At 37.2% G+C, this 20,507-nt stretch overlaps 1 protein-coding gene across 2 annotated transcripts in view; it reads left to right on the forward strand.

The window, feature by feature from the left end:
• The window catches only part of adcy1a (adenylate cyclase 1a), a 56,640-nt gene that overhangs the window by 26,196 nt on the left and 9,937 nt on the right, over nt 1-20,507 (forward strand). For both annotated transcript variants that reach the window (XM_051139460.1, XM_051139459.1), the window contains exons 6-15: nt 1,568-1,726; nt 1,857-1,998; nt 3,039-3,194; nt 6,133-6,327; nt 9,956-10,053; nt 10,227-10,311; nt 12,669-12,758; nt 12,934-13,187; nt 13,384-13,510; nt 17,885-18,001. In XM_051139460.1, coding sequence (XP_050995417.1) covers nt 1,568-1,726; nt 1,857-1,998; nt 3,039-3,194; nt 6,133-6,327; nt 9,956-10,053; nt 10,227-10,311; nt 12,669-12,758; nt 12,934-13,187; nt 13,384-13,510; nt 17,885-18,001 — 1,423 coding nt within the window. The remainder of the gene's footprint in view (nt 1-1,567; nt 1,727-1,856; nt 1,999-3,038; nt 3,195-6,132; nt 6,328-9,955; nt 10,054-10,226; nt 10,312-12,668; nt 12,759-12,933; nt 13,188-13,383; nt 13,511-17,884; nt 18,002-20,507) is intronic.

The following is a 20,507-nucleotide window of genomic DNA, read 5'->3' on the forward strand; positions in this document are numbered from 1 at the left end:
AATAACTTCTAATTTAAGTGAATTTACAACAATCTTCACATAAACCCATTATTTACCTGCGCCCTTCAGCAAGTATACAGAAATTGAATAAAGTTACCAACCACTAAACACTAAATTAAATATAGATGAATCCTTTTTTTTTTTTATTAATAGACATCACAGCAGCTGGGTTATTATGTTATTTGGCTGCTATTACTTTAAGAGCTTCCACTTCTGAATGTGACACAGATCTGACACCCATGCTTGAAGTTTAATTTGTGCTTTAATATGAAATGATACAGGCTACAGCGTGTGCTGCCATATTTGTACATGCATTTGAAGCATGCATGCTAAGAACAATATAACGGCTGACAGGACAGGTACATTCGTTTTTACTTACATGACAACATCTCATCTGACCGCAGTTCACTGTTGTTCTAATAAAGCTCCCTCCTCACCTGTACTTTTCCCATGCTCGTTTGACTAGCGCCTGGCGCTGAAGTGAAGTCGGAGTGCACATATGAAAAATCTCCCATTTGATGTGATCATAAAGAGCCTCTGCGACTAAATAAACACACTTCTTGTTAAGACAAAAAAAGAGACAGAAGCAGCAGTTGTGAATGGGGTGTCCAACCCTAACTCCAGCCCTGCGTTAAAGGAGAAGTCCACTTCCAGAACAACAATTTACAGAAAATGTACTCACCCCCTTGTCATCCAAGATGTTCATGTCTTTCTTTCTTCAGTCGTAAAGAAATTGTGTTTTTTGAGGAAAACATTTCAGGATTTTTCTCCATATAATGGACTGATATGGTGCCCCGATTTTGAACTTCCAAAGTGCAGTTTAAATGCGGCTTCAAACGATCCCAAATGCGGTTGTAAACGATCCCAGCCAAGGACGAAGGAGCTTATCTAGCGAAAAAATCGGTTATTTTCATTTTAAAAAAATACAGTTTAAATACTTTTTAATCTCAAATGCTCATCCTGAAAAGAAAGACATGAACATCTTGGGTGATAAGGGGGTGAGTACATTATCTGTAAATTGTTGTTTTGGAAGTGGACTTCTTCTTTAACTGTGTTAAATATTAATGCCGTTAAACTGGAAAAATTAAATGCCTGCGTTAATGTGCTAATTTTGACACCACTACTTTTACGTAAGCTTTTCAGCGTTTATTGCTCTTAATTTAATTGTACTTTGGATGAATGTAACCGAAAACCTGGGCCTGGGGTCCCACTGCTCTGCACATATTGTGTGTCTTCCTTATTTAACACACCTGATTCAGATCATCAGCTCGTCAGGAGAGAGATCCATGTATTGAACTGAGTGTGACAGATAAGGGAGACATGCAAAATGTGCAGAGTAGTGGGTCCCCAGGACCAGGATTGAAAACCACTGGCCTATAAAAGGCTCTATTGGTGGCCAGCAGAAAATTTACTACATAAATTAGTAAATTAGCATCAAATGTGTGGAGAAGCCATTTCTAATACTGAATCTGTAACAGAAAAGTTTTTTTTTTATCAGTATAAAGACCACTCATGTATTGCAAAAAGTAAAGTTTAACTTTTTTTGTGAATGTATCTATGTAATCAGGTCTGTTGCGGAAGCGACTGAGGTGGACCTGAACATGCGTGTGGGTTTGCACACAGGCCGTGTGCTGTGTGGAGTTCTGGGGCTCCGCAAGTGGCAGTATGACGTCTGGTCCAATGACGTAACACTGGCCAACATGATGGAGGCAGGAGGACTGCCTGGGTTAGTCACACACCACATATTCAGATATTTATGCCTTTTTTTTTTCCCCCAACCATCATGCAACCTTCATATAGCGAGGACCATATGAGCAGAAAGGTAAAAGTATGATCATTTGCCCCTCCACCAACAGGAAGGTTCATATCACCAGAGCAACGCTTGAATGTCTGAATGGAGATTACGAAGTGGAGCCAGGATTCGGCCATGAAAGACACGCTTTCCTCAGCAAACATGCCATCGAGACATACTTTATTGTGCCCTCACACAGACGCAAGGTACAAATACATTGTCACATCATAGACAGCATAAAACCACACTAGTAAAGCATTTCACTTCTGTAATGTGGTGTTTTTTAGGATTAAACTACACTGTAAATAAAGAAGGATTGATTTTATCCATCACAATTTGCCTGGATTGTGAAAAGCAGGCAAATCTTAGAATGTAGTATTATTTGGTAGTATTATTTTTCCCTTAACTCTCAGAAAAAAGGTACAAATGCTGTCACTGCGGTGGTATGTTTTCAAAAAATTACACCTTTTTACATTATTTACCCCTAAAGGGTGCATATTAGTACCTCACAGGTTACATATTAGTACCCAAATTAGTACAGTTTGCAAAGTTACTGCTTCAGAGACAGCTTTTGTACCTTTATTTCTGTATGTTCCTACACAGCTTTGGTTACACTGGCATTATAGAATTAGAATTTCATTGGTAGTAAAGAATTACAGTAGTAATTTTAGTAAAATGATTGCAGCAACTCAGCATATTAGAATGATTTCTGAAGGATAATGTGACACTGAAGACTGGAGTAATGATGCTGAAAATTCTGCTTTGATATCACAGAAATAAAATTGCATTTTAAAATATATTAATATATACAGCAAGTATTTTAAATGGGTTTGCTGCATTTTTTCATCAAATAAATGCACCTTTGGTGAGTAAAAATCTTACCAGCTCCTAATGTTTAAATGTTAGTGTATACAGATGTCTCTCTCAGGCTTGATGAACTTAACACCCATTAGACGTCTATTTCTGTTAAAGCTTTGAGTTTCTATCCCAGCTGTATCTTTCCAGAGTGCAGTGCAATAAAATTATCCATACATGCACAATCAAAAGCTTTACAAACATCCTCGTCCATCTGGTGTTCGTTACAAATAGATTAGAGGCATCCTCTTCATATCACTTTTTTTAAGTCACTTCTGTTTTTTTTCAGACAACAGTCACTGCAGCCATTTTCACACATTCAGTTAATCTTTTCTCTCCTCATTTCACATTTCTTCCCACCCCCTCTCTTTCTCTCTTTCTCTCTCTGCAGATTTTTCCTGGGCTGATCCTATCAGACATAAAGCCGGCAAAAAGGATGAAGTTTAAGACAGTCTGTTACCTGCTGGTACAGCTCATGCACTGCAGAAAGATGTTCAAGGCTGAGATCCCATTCTCCAACGTCATGACCTGTGAGGATGACGACAAGGTGCGTGGTTATTGCATATGTCCATCTTTGTAATAAATTGCAATGGAACAAGGAGGACCAAGGATGGCATGCCACTTTTTTTCATATCAAATAGTTTTATTGTAAGTATTTTAGTTAGTTTAAATAGTACCAGTAGTCTGGAATACACTTCACAACTTTTGCCCAAATTTTTTTCTTGGACGAGTCGACACCAGTTGCTGAAAGTCAAAGACTTTTGGGCAGTCAGAATTGTCAGATTTCACCAAAATCTTGTAGCGTATGATAGTCACAGTCACTGTAAGAGGATATCAAACATTTTTGATATTTTGAGCCAATTTCAGAACACATGTTTTCATTTGTCATGTGTCTCCTAGCAACAAGGCGCATCTTTTTGTGTGAGTTTGTTCAGTTCGGAACAACAGATGTGTATGATGCCTGGTGTTTTAAAAGCTTTCAGAAGTTTTGATTTTAAAAGTCACAAATTCCAGGTTTACAGTTTTAACATCTGATATCATATCAAAGAGTTAACTATTTAAAATAGAAAATAAGACAGATGTTTGAGCATTTACCCACTGACCCACAAAATCCCTGTGTCAACACCAGCAAAATGAATGAAAATAAATGTGCAAGAATATTGGCTGAACCTATACAGTACAACAGGGGTCACCAAACTTGTTCCTGGAGGGCTGGTGTCCTGCAGAGTTTACCTCCAACTTTCCTCAACACACCTGCCTGGAAGTTTCAAGTATACCTAGTAAGACCTTGATTAGCTGGTTCAGGTGTGTTTGATTAGGGTTGGAGCTAAACTCCGCAGGGACACTGGCCCTCCAGGACCGGAGGTACAGCAAAATACTAATAGACAGTGTTGGGGGTAACGCATTACAAGTAACATGAGTGACGTAATCAGATTACTTTTTTCCAAGTAACTAGTAAAGTAACACATTACTTTTAAATTTACAACAAAATACCTTAGTTACTTTTTCATTAGGTACATTAGTACTTTGCTTTCCCATTTATTCACAAACACCATATTGAGAGAAACCGAGGCACTTACTTCAGCCTGAGGCTTATTTTGGTGTAAAACAGCCTTTATAGTTGCCAAAAGTATAACTTTTTGCTTTGTTATTAAAAATTAATAAGCAAGCTTAGCTCAGATGACTGCAATGCAAAAGTAACATAATGGATTACTTTCCATAAAAAGTAACTAAGTTACTTCTTAATGGAGTAACGTAATATTGTAATGCATTACTTTTATAAGTAACTTTCCCCAACACTGCTAATGAATTTTAAGTAATATTTGTTTACATTTAACTGTATGTTTAATCCCGGCATTGAAGGAAAACCTCATTGACATGTGATTTTAAAAATCATTGGGTTTTATGTCCAAACATAAACAGATTTGAACATAAAACCCAGCCACAAAACAAGCCGCCACTCATGTCACAGATTAAGATAAATGAGTTTATGATGTAAAATTACAGGAAAATGTCCTAAAAAATATGTGATAAAGCAAAATTCTGGTCTGATGCTGACTGAAACTGGCAATCAGGAAGGCCTATCATAAGAACCACGGTAACACTTTAAAATACTGTTATGAAATTAATGAATAACTACACTGGAACAAATTTATTTCACTTTTGGTGTAAAACAACCTTTGCAGTTGCCAAAAATATAACTTTTTGCTTATTTGTTATTAAAAATTAATGAGCAAGCCCAGCTCAGATGACAAAAAGTAATGCAAAAGTAACATAATGGATTACTTCCCATAAAACACAGTTAGTTTTTAATGACGTAACGTAATATTGTAATGCATTACTTTTAAAAGTAACTTTCCTCAACACTGTTAATGAATATTAAGTAATATTTGTTTACATTTAAGTGTATATTTAAACCTGGCATTGAAGGAAACCCTCATTGACATACAATTTTAAAAATCATTGGGTTTTATGTCCAAACATAAACCGATTTAAGCATAAAACCAAGCCAGAAAAAAGTTGCCACTCCTGTTACAGATTAAAATAAATTTTGTAAAATGTTGTAAAATTACAGAAAAATGTCTTACAAATATATTTGATAAAGCAAAATTTTGGTCTGATGTTGATTTAAACTGGCAGTCAGGAAGGCCCATCATAAGAACCACATTTACACATGTTTGACTCATGAATATTGATAACCTAATTAATATTCATGAGACAAGGCATCACTATATCATGATGTCACAACTACTCAGTCAGTGAAAAATTCCATTGCTGCTGATATATTGTAGTTGCTGTTTTTTTCCCCCCACAATCCTCCAATACTTGTTAATCCAAGATCCCCAAATCACCCGAAGTCACCTTTCACACCAGCACAAATCACATCCACCGTTTTAATCCAGTCCACTATCTGATGCCACTCTTTCAGATGAGTGGATGATTGCACACAGATCCAATCACTACTGCAGATTTACTGTTCTCATCAAGTCTGACTGAGTGTGTTTTGACTTGTATCAGTGCATAATTAAACATCTTATCACCATTGCATGTGTGAGAAAATATGCTGAGATGTGTTGAACACCCATCTGTTACCATGTGCTGTTGATATGTGTGTGTAGACGAGTTTAAAAGTACATTTGAGTGTGCTGTTCTTTCTTCTTTACTTAATCGTAACAGGATTGTTCACCTAAGAATTAACATTTTATCACCATTTATTCATTCCAAACCTGTACACAAATAAAGCCATTTTGACATGTTAAAGCTGTCAAAATAAAAAAATAAGCAACATAACAGTGGTTCATGTGACTCCTGCACTATATTTTATATCTTCTGAAATCATATCATAGCTTTGCATAAGGATACGGTCCACGGACTAACATTTTTGACACTGTTTACTGAAAATCTTCATCCTGGCTGAACTGACATTTATTTGTATGTAAAATGTAAAATATTGAATTCAGTGGAATTTTTCCCTGGGTTTGCAGAGACGAGCGCTGCGAACAGCTTCTGAGAAGCTGCGCAATCGGACGTCGTTTTCGGCAGGCATGGTGCAAAACTCTCCCGGGACCAGAGTGAACCGTTACATCGGCCGTCTGATAGAAGCACGACAGACGGAGTCCGAGACGGCAGACCTCAACTACATTACCCTCACATACAGGAGCAGAGAGAGGGAGCAGAGAGTGAGTACACACAGATGCATGATGAGTAAACATGTAGGTGAGAGCAGGACTAGTTGTCACATGGGGGCAGTTGTCACAAAGATATTTTGAACCTTTTAAAATAGAGTGATTTCTTAGATTCTGACTCTAAACAAAATTACTATATCAGCAGTTTTTGCTACAGTGGCTGGAAAAATGAGTGTAAAAATTACCCCAAACTTTTGAATGGTGGTGTATGGTTATGCAGAAACAGGCTTGAATAAAATAAACAATAATACTACAAAGACATAAATCTGCCCCTACGTTAAGTTCCAAACGTAGGTTCGGGAGGAGCCTAATCATTTAGTCCTGTCAATCATCATTACGAGCCTATATAAGCAGCTCTCATTGCACCGTCTCAGTGTTAGATCTTCCGGCATCCCTCCACCTCCCCATCTCCACCTCTATTTCTGTTATTCTCCCTCTAGGTAATATCGCAATGGGGGGTTGAACTCGGCGCTCAAGCCGGGCCTCGAGTTCGAGCCTCCGTTAAGGGCAAGCCAAGTTTGTTTACCATTGCCCATCAGGACTGGATGGGCAGGCGAACTCGTGAAATGTAATTTTTAAAATAAATGGGTGGGGCAAGAAGTTATGTTTCTTAAATGCTGTAAATGTATCTAAATTATTTGTAATTACAACACTGGCCAAAACAATGGTTTGAGATTTTTAAAGGCACAAAATATCCATAAACCACAAGAACAGTGTTATATATTTTGCTGACTTGTGTACTTATATTATCCCAAATATTTCCAAGACTGTTTAAATCCAAAAAATAACCAAATTTAACTAGTGTAATGGACGATGTCCTTGCATCGCCTGCCAGTGATGTCATAAACCCTTGATTTTCCTTTTTTTTTTTTTTTTTGCAGAAAACATTGAATGTTATGCATTTTATTAGACAGGTGACGAACGCACAGAGTAGCATTTTGTTTTACTTCCATGACCTTCAGCCCCACCCTGCTTCATACCACGGTGACCTTAATAAGTCTTTAATACATTTGCTGAATTCACGCCATATTGTAATTACTGTAATTTCGAGATGACAACATGTGAATTATGCTTCTCTATAGGTGCGTTCACGCCATATCGGAATTCCTGGAATTACGAGATTCAACCTTGTAAAAAGCGTTCACGTCCTCCCGTCAACTGGGAGTCTTCTGAGAGCTACGACTTGTACCACATGACCGCTGTACCACCTGACCAATGTATGCTCTGTTTAGGCGTTGATAGTGTTGCCATAGAAAAGCATAATTCTGAGTCTGAGGATGTGAACAGCTCCGAGTAGAGTGTCACATGTTGTCATCTCGACATTACATTAATTAGGATATGGCGTGAACTCAGCAAAAGGCAAACTATCAACGCCTAAACAGAGCCTACGTTGGTCAGGTGGTACAGCGGTCATGTGGTACAAGTCATAGCTCTCAGAAGACTCCCAGTTCACAAGTTGTAATTACGAGTTCTACAAGGATGTGAGCGCTTTTTACAAGTTGGAATGTCGTACGGGAATTCTGATATGGCGTGAACGCACGTGCTATTAGCTCATCCATTGACATGAATTCTTGCCAAGTCCCGATGGATTGCATTGGCTGTGGTGATGAAGACTACGAATCCCATGATTCCACACTCAATCACAGCATCATCAAACAATGCCTTTGTTTCTTGTTTGTTTTGAATATGCGCCCTCTAGCGGCGAAAACTTATATGTTATGTCTTTAAAGTCCAGTAAAGTTACCTTTTTAATTTTTTTGCTGTGCCATGTTTTGTTTTTCCAAGTGTTTGACCATTTAAATACTGTAGAAAAGTCAACAATATGTTTAATGGCAAACTGATTTGTGACAGCTTACCCCATAAACTGTGACAACATGCCTCGCTGTTGGCCAAATGTGTCAAAATGAACTGTACAAAAAGCCAAGACTTTAAGCTGAACTACCATTAAAAATTTTTGTCTGTAGGATTTTTTTAATGTGTTTGAATTAACAAATATGCTAACCAAACCTGCATTTATTGGATCAAAAATACAGTAAAAACAGTAATATTGTGAATTATTTTAACAATTTTAACAATATGAAATATTTAAGAAACATTTAGTATTATCAATGTTGAAAACATTTGAAAGCATTTGTGTATTTTGAAAACCATGACACTTTTTTAGGATTTTTGGCTGAATGAACAGCATTTATTTGAATTAGAAATCTTTTGTAACACAATAAATGTCTTTACTGTCACTTTTAACCCACTTAACACTCCTTTTTGAGTAAAAGTCTTTCTTTTAAACAGTTGTACTGACCCTAATCTTTTGAATAGTGGTGTATGGCTAAGCACAAACAGGAAATATTCCTAGGAAATATTCACCAAAGTGAAAAGTGTGACAACAGGTCCCGCTGTTCCTCATACAGCAGCAGCTGATCCAGGGCATTGGTAGGAGTGACTTGGCGAAATGTGAGAGAGATGGAGTGAAGAATTTCCTCCGACACACACGCCGCATCCCCCGCATTGTTCTGTTGTGCTTCGTGACTCCCTGTCTCCTCTCACTTTCAACATCCTCTCTCCCCCTCATCTCTCTCGCTTTCTCCATTGCTCTGTTCTCTATTTCTTTGCCTATATTCAGTCCTCTCCGATCCCTCCCATCTTCGATTCATGTAAGACGTCTGCCCACCCTTACAGAATGGGGGCAACAGTAATGATTTGGGAAAATCTGTCAGACTCACAACATATATTCTCTCTCTCTCTGTCTCTTTCTTTCTCTCTCTCACACACGGACACACTCATGCGTGCAGGAGCGCAGTGGCTTTCCCTGCTCTCTCTGGGAGTATAATGACATTGCATCTGGCTCTTATGAAAAGGGGGATGCTGGTTTTTATACTCTAATGAAGCTGACGCACAAAGCAGTGTGTTGCATTGATCTCTTGCAGGCTGCACTGGAATGACAAAAATACATGTTACTTATGACACTTACAAGAGATACAACAAAGCATATGTTTGCACATGAACACGCACAGGTGTTTCTTCAACTTTGGGCACTTTATGTATTGATTTTTTTCAGAATTGAACAATTTAAATGTTTTAAGACGTTGTGTTGTAAGACCATGTCTTATCTTGTATTTATAAAAATATATATTGTTAAATTGTAAAAATTCTGATAATGTAACTAAGAGTGAAATGAAAATATATTTAAATATTTATTGTTTGAAAATGATTTATTTTTACTCAAACTGTCCCTCAGGTGTGGTGTTATTTTCATCACAGCCAACAATTTTGCATTTCATGAAGTTGGTGTTATTTAAAGTGTTATTTGTTACCAAGGAGACAACAGTGTTGGTGAAGAGATGTAATGTGAAATGTACAGAGCACAAAGAAAATAAATACCAATTGATCGGACAATAGAAAAAAATAAAATAAAATAAAATAAAATTATATATATATATATATATATATGATTATAAATTATAAATATAATGTATATATATATATGTATATATATATATAATATCTTTAATATAGTGCCCATACAGTAGTTGAACAAACACTTTTACACACATGTACTGTAGTAAAACTGATTGCATAATTGCTACAACCTATCAAATTGTCTCTGTCTCTCTCTATCACACAGTATCAGCAAGTGTATGACGATGCCTTCATCAGTGCGGTGGTTATCTCGCTTGTCCTCACTTCATTTTTTGCAGTGGTCTATTTTCTCATCATTCCTCAGTATGTAAATCACACACACAATACCTGACACATCAACATAACACAGCTTTTCTTTATTTGCCAGACACACTAAATTGATCACACATTTTACATGCTCAGGTCACTGCATCATACAGCAAACATGCATATAACATCCTCTCTCTTTCTCTTTCTCTCTCTTTCTCTTGCTGCAGAGGTCTTCTGGTAGTGATTCTGCTGGTTCTCTGTTTGTGTTTCCACATGGCAAGTGTGATGTATCTTCACATCACGCATGTGCAGGTAACACACACATACGCACACTGGTTTCCATGTTTTATGGGTACTTTCCATAGAAGTAATGGTTTTTATACTGTTCAAACTGTATTTTTAATCTCCTTAACCCTAACCCTACCCCTTGTTTCCTCATGGGAACTACAAAATGTGTCCCAAAGGACAAAAATGACTGGTATTACTATCCTTGTGGGGGCATTTGGTCCCAGTTATGTAGGGAATGCCATGTACAGGTGTTTTCTGTTCTTGGCTTTATTTAGCAGTTAATCTCACAACATTATATTATACATTATATTCAAACAAACCTTTTGACACATAACATGACCTGCACCTTTTGTGCTATGAGCATGAATGACACCCAAAATCATACAGCTTGTTGAGGAGAAGTGTGATATTACCTTTCTAAGTACAATTTTTCCTGGCATATGATAAATCCAGCTAAATATCCCAGACTTACAGTGAAAATGTGGACCTGAGCCATATCTTTTGGCAAGAATATCACAGAAACTTTTGAGACTTTTTTTCCTGGACCAGTAATTAACCACCTAGCAACCACCCAGAATACAACAGCAAACACATAGCAATACCCTAATATCCACCTAGGGCATTCTAGCACTACCTAGCAACCATCCATATCACCCTAGCAACATTGTAGCGATCAAATAAAAACACTCCAACAACCACCCAAGCTTCTTTGTGGCACCTTGGAACCATACAGAACATCCTAGCAACATCAAAGCAACCATTTAGCAACACCCTGATAACCACACAGGGTTCCGAAGCAACCATCTAGGTCACCCTAGAAATGCCCTAGCAACATTGTAGCAATCACTTACAAGAACCCCAACAACCACCCAGAGCACCATGGCACCGCCTCAGAACCATACAGAATATCCTAGCAACATCAAAGCAACTACATAGCAACACCCTAACAACCACCCAGAGTTCCCTAGCAACCATCCAGAGCACCCTAGAAATACCCTAGCAACTGTTAAGATCACCCTAACAATATTATAGCAATCACACAGAAACACCCAAACAACCACCCAGAGCACCATGACACCACCTCTGAACCAAACAGAACATCCTAGCAACATCAAAGCAACTACATAGAAACATCCCAACAACCACCCAGAGTTCCTAACCTAACCATCTACCACCTAACCATCCAAAACACCTTAGCACCACCTAGCAGCCACATAGCAGCTTCACAACCACCCAGAGGAACCTTGCACCACCTAACAACCATCCAGAACACCCTAGTACCATGTCGCAACTTAACAACCACCCAGAGCTACCTAGCACCATCTAACAACCATCCAGAACACCCTAGCACCACCTATCAGACACAAGGCAACACCTCAACAACCACCCAGATGAGCCAAGCACCACCTAACAACCATTCAGAACAACTGGGCACCACCTAGCAACCATTTGGAAGAGCTCAGCACCACCCAGCAGCAACATAACACCTTTACAACCACCCAGAGCAACCTAGCATCGACTAACAACCATCCAGAACATCCTAGCATCACTAGCAGCCACATATCACCTTAACAACCATCCAAAGCATCTAAGCACCACCTAACACCTATCCAGCACATCCTAACACCACTAGCAGCCACATAACACCCAGAGCAACCTAGCACCACTTAACCACCATCCAGAATACCCCAGCACCACCTGGCAACCACACAGCAACACCTTAACAACCATCCAGAGCAACCAAGCACCACCGAACAACCATCCAGAACATCCCAGCACCACCTAGCCATCACATAGCACCTTAGCAAACATCCAGTGAAGCCAAGCACCACCTAACAACCATCCAGAACATCATAGCACCATCTAGTAACCACATAGCAACACCTTAACAACCACCCAGAGCAACCAAGCATCACCTAACAACCACCTAGAACATCCTATCACCACTAGCAGCCACATAACACCCAGAGCAACCTAGCACCACTTAACAACCATCCAGAACACCCCAGCACCACCTGGCAACCACACAGCAACACCTTAACAACCACCCAAAAGAAACTAACACCACCTAACAACCATCCAGAACACCCAGCACCACCTGCACCACCTAACAACAACCATCCAGAACACTGTAGCACCACCTAACAACCATCCAGAACACTGTAGCACCACCTACCAGCCACATAGCACCTTTACAACCACCCAGAGCAACCTAGCACCACCTAACAACCATTGAGAACACCCCAGCTCCACCTAGCAACCACCCACAGCACCCTAGCATCATGGAAGTAATTTTCTTCAGGAAATGTCAAACTCTAGTTGTTTGTGTAATTTTGTTTCTGCAGGTTTGCTGATTGCTCTCTCCTGTCTTGTGTTTTTAGTGCTCTCCTGACTGTCTGACCCTGCAGATCAGAACGGTTCTGTGCGGGTTTCTGGTGCTGCTGATGTACTCCGTAACCCAGGGGTGTGTGGTGAGTGTGTGTGTACAGCAGAAGACAGTGACGACTGTATGACTGAGAGTGTTGCTTATAGAATATACATTAATAAAATATATCTCAATAACAATTTAACCTCCATTGTGATTATTTATTAGTGTATTTCTGATGTTCTTGTGATAAATGTGTACGTGTTGCTGTACCTACACAGGTGGAATGTGTACCGTGGTCACTGGAGGGGAATTCCAATGTCTCCATGGTGACAGTCGTCACAGTCAACGGGACCGGCGTGGGCTCCGGGGTGTGCAAATACACTCCGTACGTATTTTTATCATGTGTGATGGCGTCGCTATCTGTGGCTCTGTACCTACGTGTGTCATCACTACCCAAGATCCTCCTGCTTCTCCTTCTCAACATCCTCCACACTGTCGTCATGGAGACCAGCGGCTATCGGAAGGCCATAGGGTGAGTCGAGCGCAACACAAAGGTTATAAGAGTGCTTTTAGTTCATATTTGTATAATTATCTAGGGATAAGCAAGACAAGTGTTAAATTATTGCAATATTAATTTATAATCTCAGGAGCTTTAAGTCAATTTTTACAGTCGAAAGCCTGAATCCCAGTTGTATCTGATAATCTGATAGATTTCATTGTGTGTGTAGAGGTGGATTCTTTCACACACATGGCTATGACCCGGTTCTGGCAATGCTATTGTTTTCTGGAGCTCTGGTGCTTCACTGCAGACAGCTGGATCTCAAACTCAGACTGGACTACCTCTGGGCCACCCAGGTAAGTGCACTTGTGTGTATGTGCACACATTAGAGTTTTATTTTTGTTTCTTTGTGTGTGTGTGTATATACAATGGGCTCACACAGAATCTATATGAGCAAAATACCCCAAAAATGAAAATTCTGTCATTAATTATTCACCCTCATCCCGTTCTATACCTGTAAGACCTTCATTCATGTTCAGATGTCTTTGATGAAATCCGAGAGCTTTCTGACCCTGCATTAGAGCCCTGCATTTCAGCCCAGGCCCAATGGGGCCGAGCTTTGGGCCAGTTTTCACGTCATAGCTTTAGGCTTTTCCTTATTTTTATACTTTAGACATCCATCAATTGTGGTGAAAAAAATGTGCGCGCTGATGGAAACAACACAAGACCGTGTTACCATGACTGTTAAGAGCCAACACTTTCTCACTCCCAACTCGTCACATATTGATGCTTGGTCAGGTCCCCTTGGCCTCACAGAACAGGGTACCCCTTTAGCATCACGTTTGGACATGCAGGGTCCTCCATTGCTTCTAGTTGTTTGCATTATGCATCACATTTGTGACCCTGGACCATAAAACCAGTCATAAGGGTATTTTGTTTTTTAAATTGAGATTTTTACATAATGCAAAAGCTGAATAAATAAGCTTTCCACTGATGTATAGTTTGTTAGGATAGGACAATATTTGGCTGAGCTTTGAAAAACTGCAAAAAAATCAAAATATTGAGAAAATCGCCTTTAAAGTTGTCTAAATGAAGTTCTTAGCAATGCATATTACTAATCAAAAATTAAGTTTTAATATATTTACATAGGAAATTTACAAAATATCTTAATGGAACATGATCTTTATTTAATATCCTAATGATTTTTGGCGATTTTTAAAAAGAAAAATCTATGATTTTGACATACAGTGTATTGATGGGTATTGCTACTAATATACCCGTACTATTAAGACTAGTTTTGTGGTCCAGGGTCACATTTAATGGTTTGCATGCATTTGCAAAAATCATTTTATGTAAATTCATACTTTAATAGATATTTATTTTAGAGCACCTAATCCTACCCACTTTCTGAAAATATAAAACACGCACCAGGCAAATAAAAGTACAGTAACAGGTATTTATTGCAAAGAGTGACCAGAAAGAGCAGTATAAAACAGGTCATGTTGCATTCCAAGTCCTCCGATATTTTAATGCGAAGAACAGAGTAAATCATAAGGTTTTAATCGCTGAAAATGATCTCGCTCCCACACATATAACATTCAAAAAGAGACTCCCGAACTTGTTTGGCATGACGCATTTGGTCATGAGACACACAAGAGCTAATGGCATTTCACAACCAAAGCTGACGTAACGCTTCTTCTGGCAGCAGTGTTTAAATTTGTCCACAGACTGCACACAGGATGAGCTGTACGGTGGATAGAGATGGCGATCGCGTCTATTCCTCTCAGAAATCAGTCGTTTTGCCTTGGAAGACTTGGGATAGTAATACTTTTTAAATAAATTATGACTGTAGTTGTATCTGCCTGTTATATGTGTTTTATATTGACAAATGGTTAGCTTTAGGGGCAGGGGTTGGGTTGTGTGCTCATAAATGTATAAATAGTGTAATATAAAAATAATTTTGTTTTGACAGTTTATATATATATATATATATATATATATATATAAATATATAAACACACCCCAACATATATGTAATAATGGCAAAATTATTACTCAATATATAATTTGTATATATCATGATGATAAAATGCCCAATGCCTTTCATGTCAGGATATTGACGCCAAAGATTTCTTAGTTAAAGCAGTGGAGGACCCTGCACGTCAAAAAAGACGCTAAAGGGGTACCCTGTACGTCAGAAAGTGATGTCAAAAGGTCCTGACCAAGCATCAATTTGTGACGATTTGGTAGTGAGAATGTGTTCCGAGAGCGGCTCAAACAGTGCTTAGTGTCCCCGCCAGCAGCAGCAGCAACGAGCAGGCCTTCAGCACAGCTGAAAGAGTTCCGCGTTCAAGTGCACACAATAGGTTACAGCTTTCTACAAAGCACTGGCAAAAGTAATTACCATGAATGTGTCAGGGGGAAATAGTAAGGAGATATTTAAATTATTTATGAATAAACTAGTGTTTTCTGAGTCAGTGTTGCAAAGATGAAGTTGATGATCCTGACTCACCATCTCCTCACGCCTTTAGAGAGAAATTCATCTTTATGGATTTTAGAATAAAAGAGTTTCTGTTTTTGTTTTGAATTATTTCATTTTAAAGAAGTTATTCAAAGCTTTTCTATATTTATTAAGTCTTTGAGGCAAGTATTCACTGAGTTTTTGAGAAGCGCTCCTGCTTAAGACCGAAACTGCAAAAAGCACATCCTTATTTTATAAAAGCACAACGTTTTGTTGATATTGTAAGTGCACACAAATAAAGTAGATCCTTTACAGTTCCGAACAATGTATTACTCTTACCTTTATGAGCAAAAATGATGGCGTAATTTAAGATGTTCCCAATGCAAGTGATTGTCCTGGCGCCTCCATGTCCTGTAAAGTGTACAAATGATTGGATAAGGGGCTAACAGCGCACATTTATATAGGCTAAACGTTTAAACTAACACTGTGATATGCTTGAGCTGTTCTATATCTGTAGTTTTATTTTAGGTAAGTTGTGATGATTTGAGAAGGGTACATTTGATCAAACATATGCTATGATAACCTGTCTGCTGCTGGCCACTTGGTCGCTACTTTAAAAAAAACTTACATTTAACAAACAAAAAATGCTCTAAAGGTTTTTCTAAATTAACTCAAAATACTGAATGAAATTATGAAATACAATCACTTTGCCATTACTTATAAAACTGAACTATTTTAATAGCTGACACAGGAGTATAAGCTGTTTTGAGAGAAAGGGGGGAAAAAAGATGGGCTCGGGTCGGACTTGGGCCGAGAATTCTGATAAGCTGTCGGACAGGGCCTCGGGCCAGGGCTGGGCTAGGGCCTAGATTTGAGGCCCATGCAGGGCTCTACCCTGCATAGATGGCAATGCAGCTACCACATTCGAGGCCTGTGAACACGTGACGAAGACTGACACAGAAGAGAAGAAATTATTGAATAAAGTTGCTGTTTTTGTTTTCTTTGCACACAAAAAGTATACTTGAAGAGTTCAGATGCAAAACCAGCTAAAAGCCATCTCGGTCAAAAATGAGATAATGATACTGAGTGAATGCTCTCGACACATATTATACGTCCATCAAATACTTTTTCTTCAAACTCGCTAAAATACCAGTACCGGTACTTACATAGAAACCTATACATCTGAGTCTGATAAAAAGGCATTTTTTTAAAGAAAGACGTCAGATGGACTTAGCTGGTTTTGCATCTGAACTCTTCACTTGTAGCTTCATAACATTACGGTTGAACCACTGATGTCACATGGACTATTTTTTAACAATGTTCCAACTGTCTTTCTGGGCCTTAAATGTGTCAGTTGCCTTGTTGTCTATGCAGGGTCAGAAAGCTCTCAGATTTCATCAAAAGTATCTCAATTTGTGTTCCAAAGATAAACGAAGGTCTTACGGGTTTGGAACCACATGACAGAGAGTAATTAATGACAGAATTTTCATTTTTGGGTGAACTAGCCCTTTAAGTATTTCAGCTCTGTTTAACATATTTGAAGTCCATTTGAATACTTCCCCAAAAATCAGTTCAAAATATGCAAAAAAGTCCACAGATTTAGTCTGTGCCTTTATGTAAGTAGTCTCAGCCTCAGGCCACATGCCCACAGATCGCCCACAAGCTGTTCATTGACTGTGTGTTGCATATTACACTCATGGCAAGAGTAGGAATAATTTGACCAAATGACTTGTAATAATAGTAATAATGTAAAGGAAAAACAAAGGTTTCCATGCTTTATGGGGACATTCCATAAATCTAATGTTCATTATACAAACTGTATTTTCTATCCCCTAATCACACTAAACTTTCAGCGTTTTTAGATTTTCAAAGAACTTCAATCTGTTTGATTCATAAGCTTGTTTCCTCATGGGGACCAAAACAAAACAACAACAAAAAACTGGTATTACTATACTTGTAAGGACATTTGGTTCCGATAATGTAGGTAATACCAGCACCACACCAAACTTTTTTGACTAGTAGTGTATATTTTCAATAGAAAATCCAACATTTAATAGTGGAATATCTTGGTTAGCATCATAAGCACTGCGATAGCAAACTTTTTCAACAGTAACAGTGCCCTCTAGTGGATGTTTTGATTTCAGAATATAATTCTATATAAACACAACATATTTTTATTGCTAAATTCTAAAATCTCCAGTGACTATATAAGCAACACAGCTAGTATTAGTATACAGTTAATATGTCAATTTGTGTATTTCGTTCACAGGCTGCGGAGGAGAGAGATGACATGGAGAGAGTGAAGTTGGACAACAAGAGGATTCTGTTTAACCTTCTGCCTGCACATGTAGCTCAACACTTTCTGCTGTCCAACCCACGAAACATGGTCAGATTTCATTTTCATATCACAGAGAAATACATCATGAGATGCCAATTAACATAACACATTTCTAAGCCAAATAGCATATTCAGATGGAGTGAAGTGGGGTGTGGGGTCTGTTGGGGTTTGTCAGATATTGCAGTTCTCAAAGTCACCACTTTATGGCAATGTTGTTACGATCCAGCTGCTAATTAGGTGAGAGGTCAGCGCAGATGTTTTGATGATAGTGTGTGTTTTGATCATGCAAATGAGATAACATTGCGATTGTGTGTAGTGTAAATGCTCAGCCGCTCCGTCTGGCTTTGTGATCTGACTGCCAGGCTTCATTGTGAGGCCTTATGAACACAATGAATGTGTGATTACACTCCCGTTATGCGTTTTGTTATGTTTTTTGTATGTTTGCTGCATGCTCAACACATGCTGCTCGCCTCTTTTCCTGTCCAAGATCCTTCACAGGAATTGATGCAATCAGACATCCTGAAATCTGTTGCAGCAGCTCTGAAGCAAACATCTTCTCCTGAGCGTGGAATTATGTTGTAAACAGTAACACGAGGAAGTCAAACTCTCGGACACATACACAAAAGTACACACAAGATGAAAACATCACTGGAATGTTTGCTTGATGAATCTTTTTTTACTATAACGACGGCTTGGAAAAAGTGTACAACTGTTCCATCAAGTCTACTCATGATGTTCGTCATATTTTTTTTTTGCACCAAAACAATTTAATTTTTACATGACAAATTTTTACCCCCTTTCTGACTCATGATAAAAACAATGTCCCAAAGTTTGGGATCAGTCTTTTTTTCTTCTTTTTTTTTTTCCAAGAAATTAATACTTTTAATCAGCAAGGATGCTAAAATTGATCAAAAGTTTCAGTAAAGACATTTAAAATTTTACAAAGGATTTTTATTTCAAATAAATGCTGTCCCTTTGAACTCCCTTTTATGAAAGAGTCCTGAAAAATGTATTACATTTTCCAGAATAAAAATAATAAAAGGCACAAACAACAACGGTGTAATTTTCAACACCGGTGTAATTTTCAACACCGATAAAAAGAATGATTAGAATGATAATAATAATAGTGATGATTTCTGAAGGGTCATGTCTCTCTCTCTCTCTCACACACACACACTAGAGAAATGGCTGATGAAAATTCAGTTTTGTCACCACATAAAAAAAGTGTATTTTTTATTTTAGTATTTTTTTTTTTATTATATTAAAATAAAAACAGTTTTAAATTTAGTTTCATGTTGTACATTTTTTAAATAAGTTTAACATATTTTAAAATTGTATTAATATTTTAAAATTCATAAAAATATATATTTTAATATTAATATATGTTAATATTTTTTAAATAAATAATTATTTTTAAAATAACATTTGAAATGGCAGATGAAAATTCAATTTTGCCACCGCAGGAAATTTTTTAAAAAAAAGTGATAATAAATAAATGTGTGTGTATAGAGAGACAGATAGAGGTTTTATTTATTTATTTATTTATTACAATTTTTATTTTTTATTTGCATTTTTAAAATAAGTTTTACATGTAATTTTAAATTGTAATACTATTTTAAAATTCATAAAAAAATATTTAAAAAAATATTTTAATATTAATATATTTTTATATATTTTTTAAACAAATAAAGAATTTTAAAATAATATTTGAAATGGCTGATGAAAATTCATTTTTGGCACCACAGGGAAAAAATGTAAAATTAATAATAATAATAATAATAATAATAATAATAGAAAGAAAGAAAGAAAGAAAGAAAAAGAAATCTCTATTTATATATGTGTGTGTATAGAGAGAGAGAGATTTTATTTTTATTTTAAAAAAATTCATTTACAGTTTTAAGTTTTATTTAAAATTGTAATAAAAAAATTTAATAATATTACAGGGGTATTTAGGGTCATGTTACACACACACACACACACACACACACACACACACACACACAAAAAAACACCAGAGAAATGGCTGATGAAAAAAATGGTTATTATTAATATTATATATATGTATTATTATATTATATAATTAAAATAATACATCATTTCTGTAGAGAGGTTTTTTTTTTTTTTTTTTTTTTTTTTTTTTTTTTTTTTCATTTACATTTTTTTTTAAATGTTTCACATTTTATTTTAAGTTGTTACGATATTTTACAATATTATTGTTTTTACTGTATTTATGATTAAGAGACTTCGTTCAAAACATTCAAAGATCCTACCGACCCTAAACCTTTGAACGGTAGTGTAAACAGACTAACATCTGTATATGATTTCAGCCAGACGAAAGCATTTATCTGACATTTAAAATGACAAATTATTGTCAAATTATTCAGACTAAACTCAAACATGCAAATACTAATATAAGTTTGGTAAATTTAGGTGCCATGTTTCTTGTTTACAGCCGTAAGACGCCAAATAGTTGCTATGGTTATGTCCAAATCATAATTTTGGGAGTGACTTCTATACTCCATACATATTCTGTAAAGTGATAATTAAAGGGAGT

This window comes from Labeo rohita, chromosome 20 (genome assembly GCF_022985175.1).
Source record: "Labeo rohita strain BAU-BD-2019 chromosome 20, IGBB_LRoh.1.0, whole genome shotgun sequence".
Lineage (NCBI taxonomy): Eukaryota > Metazoa > Chordata > Actinopteri > Cypriniformes > Cyprinidae > Labeo > Labeo rohita.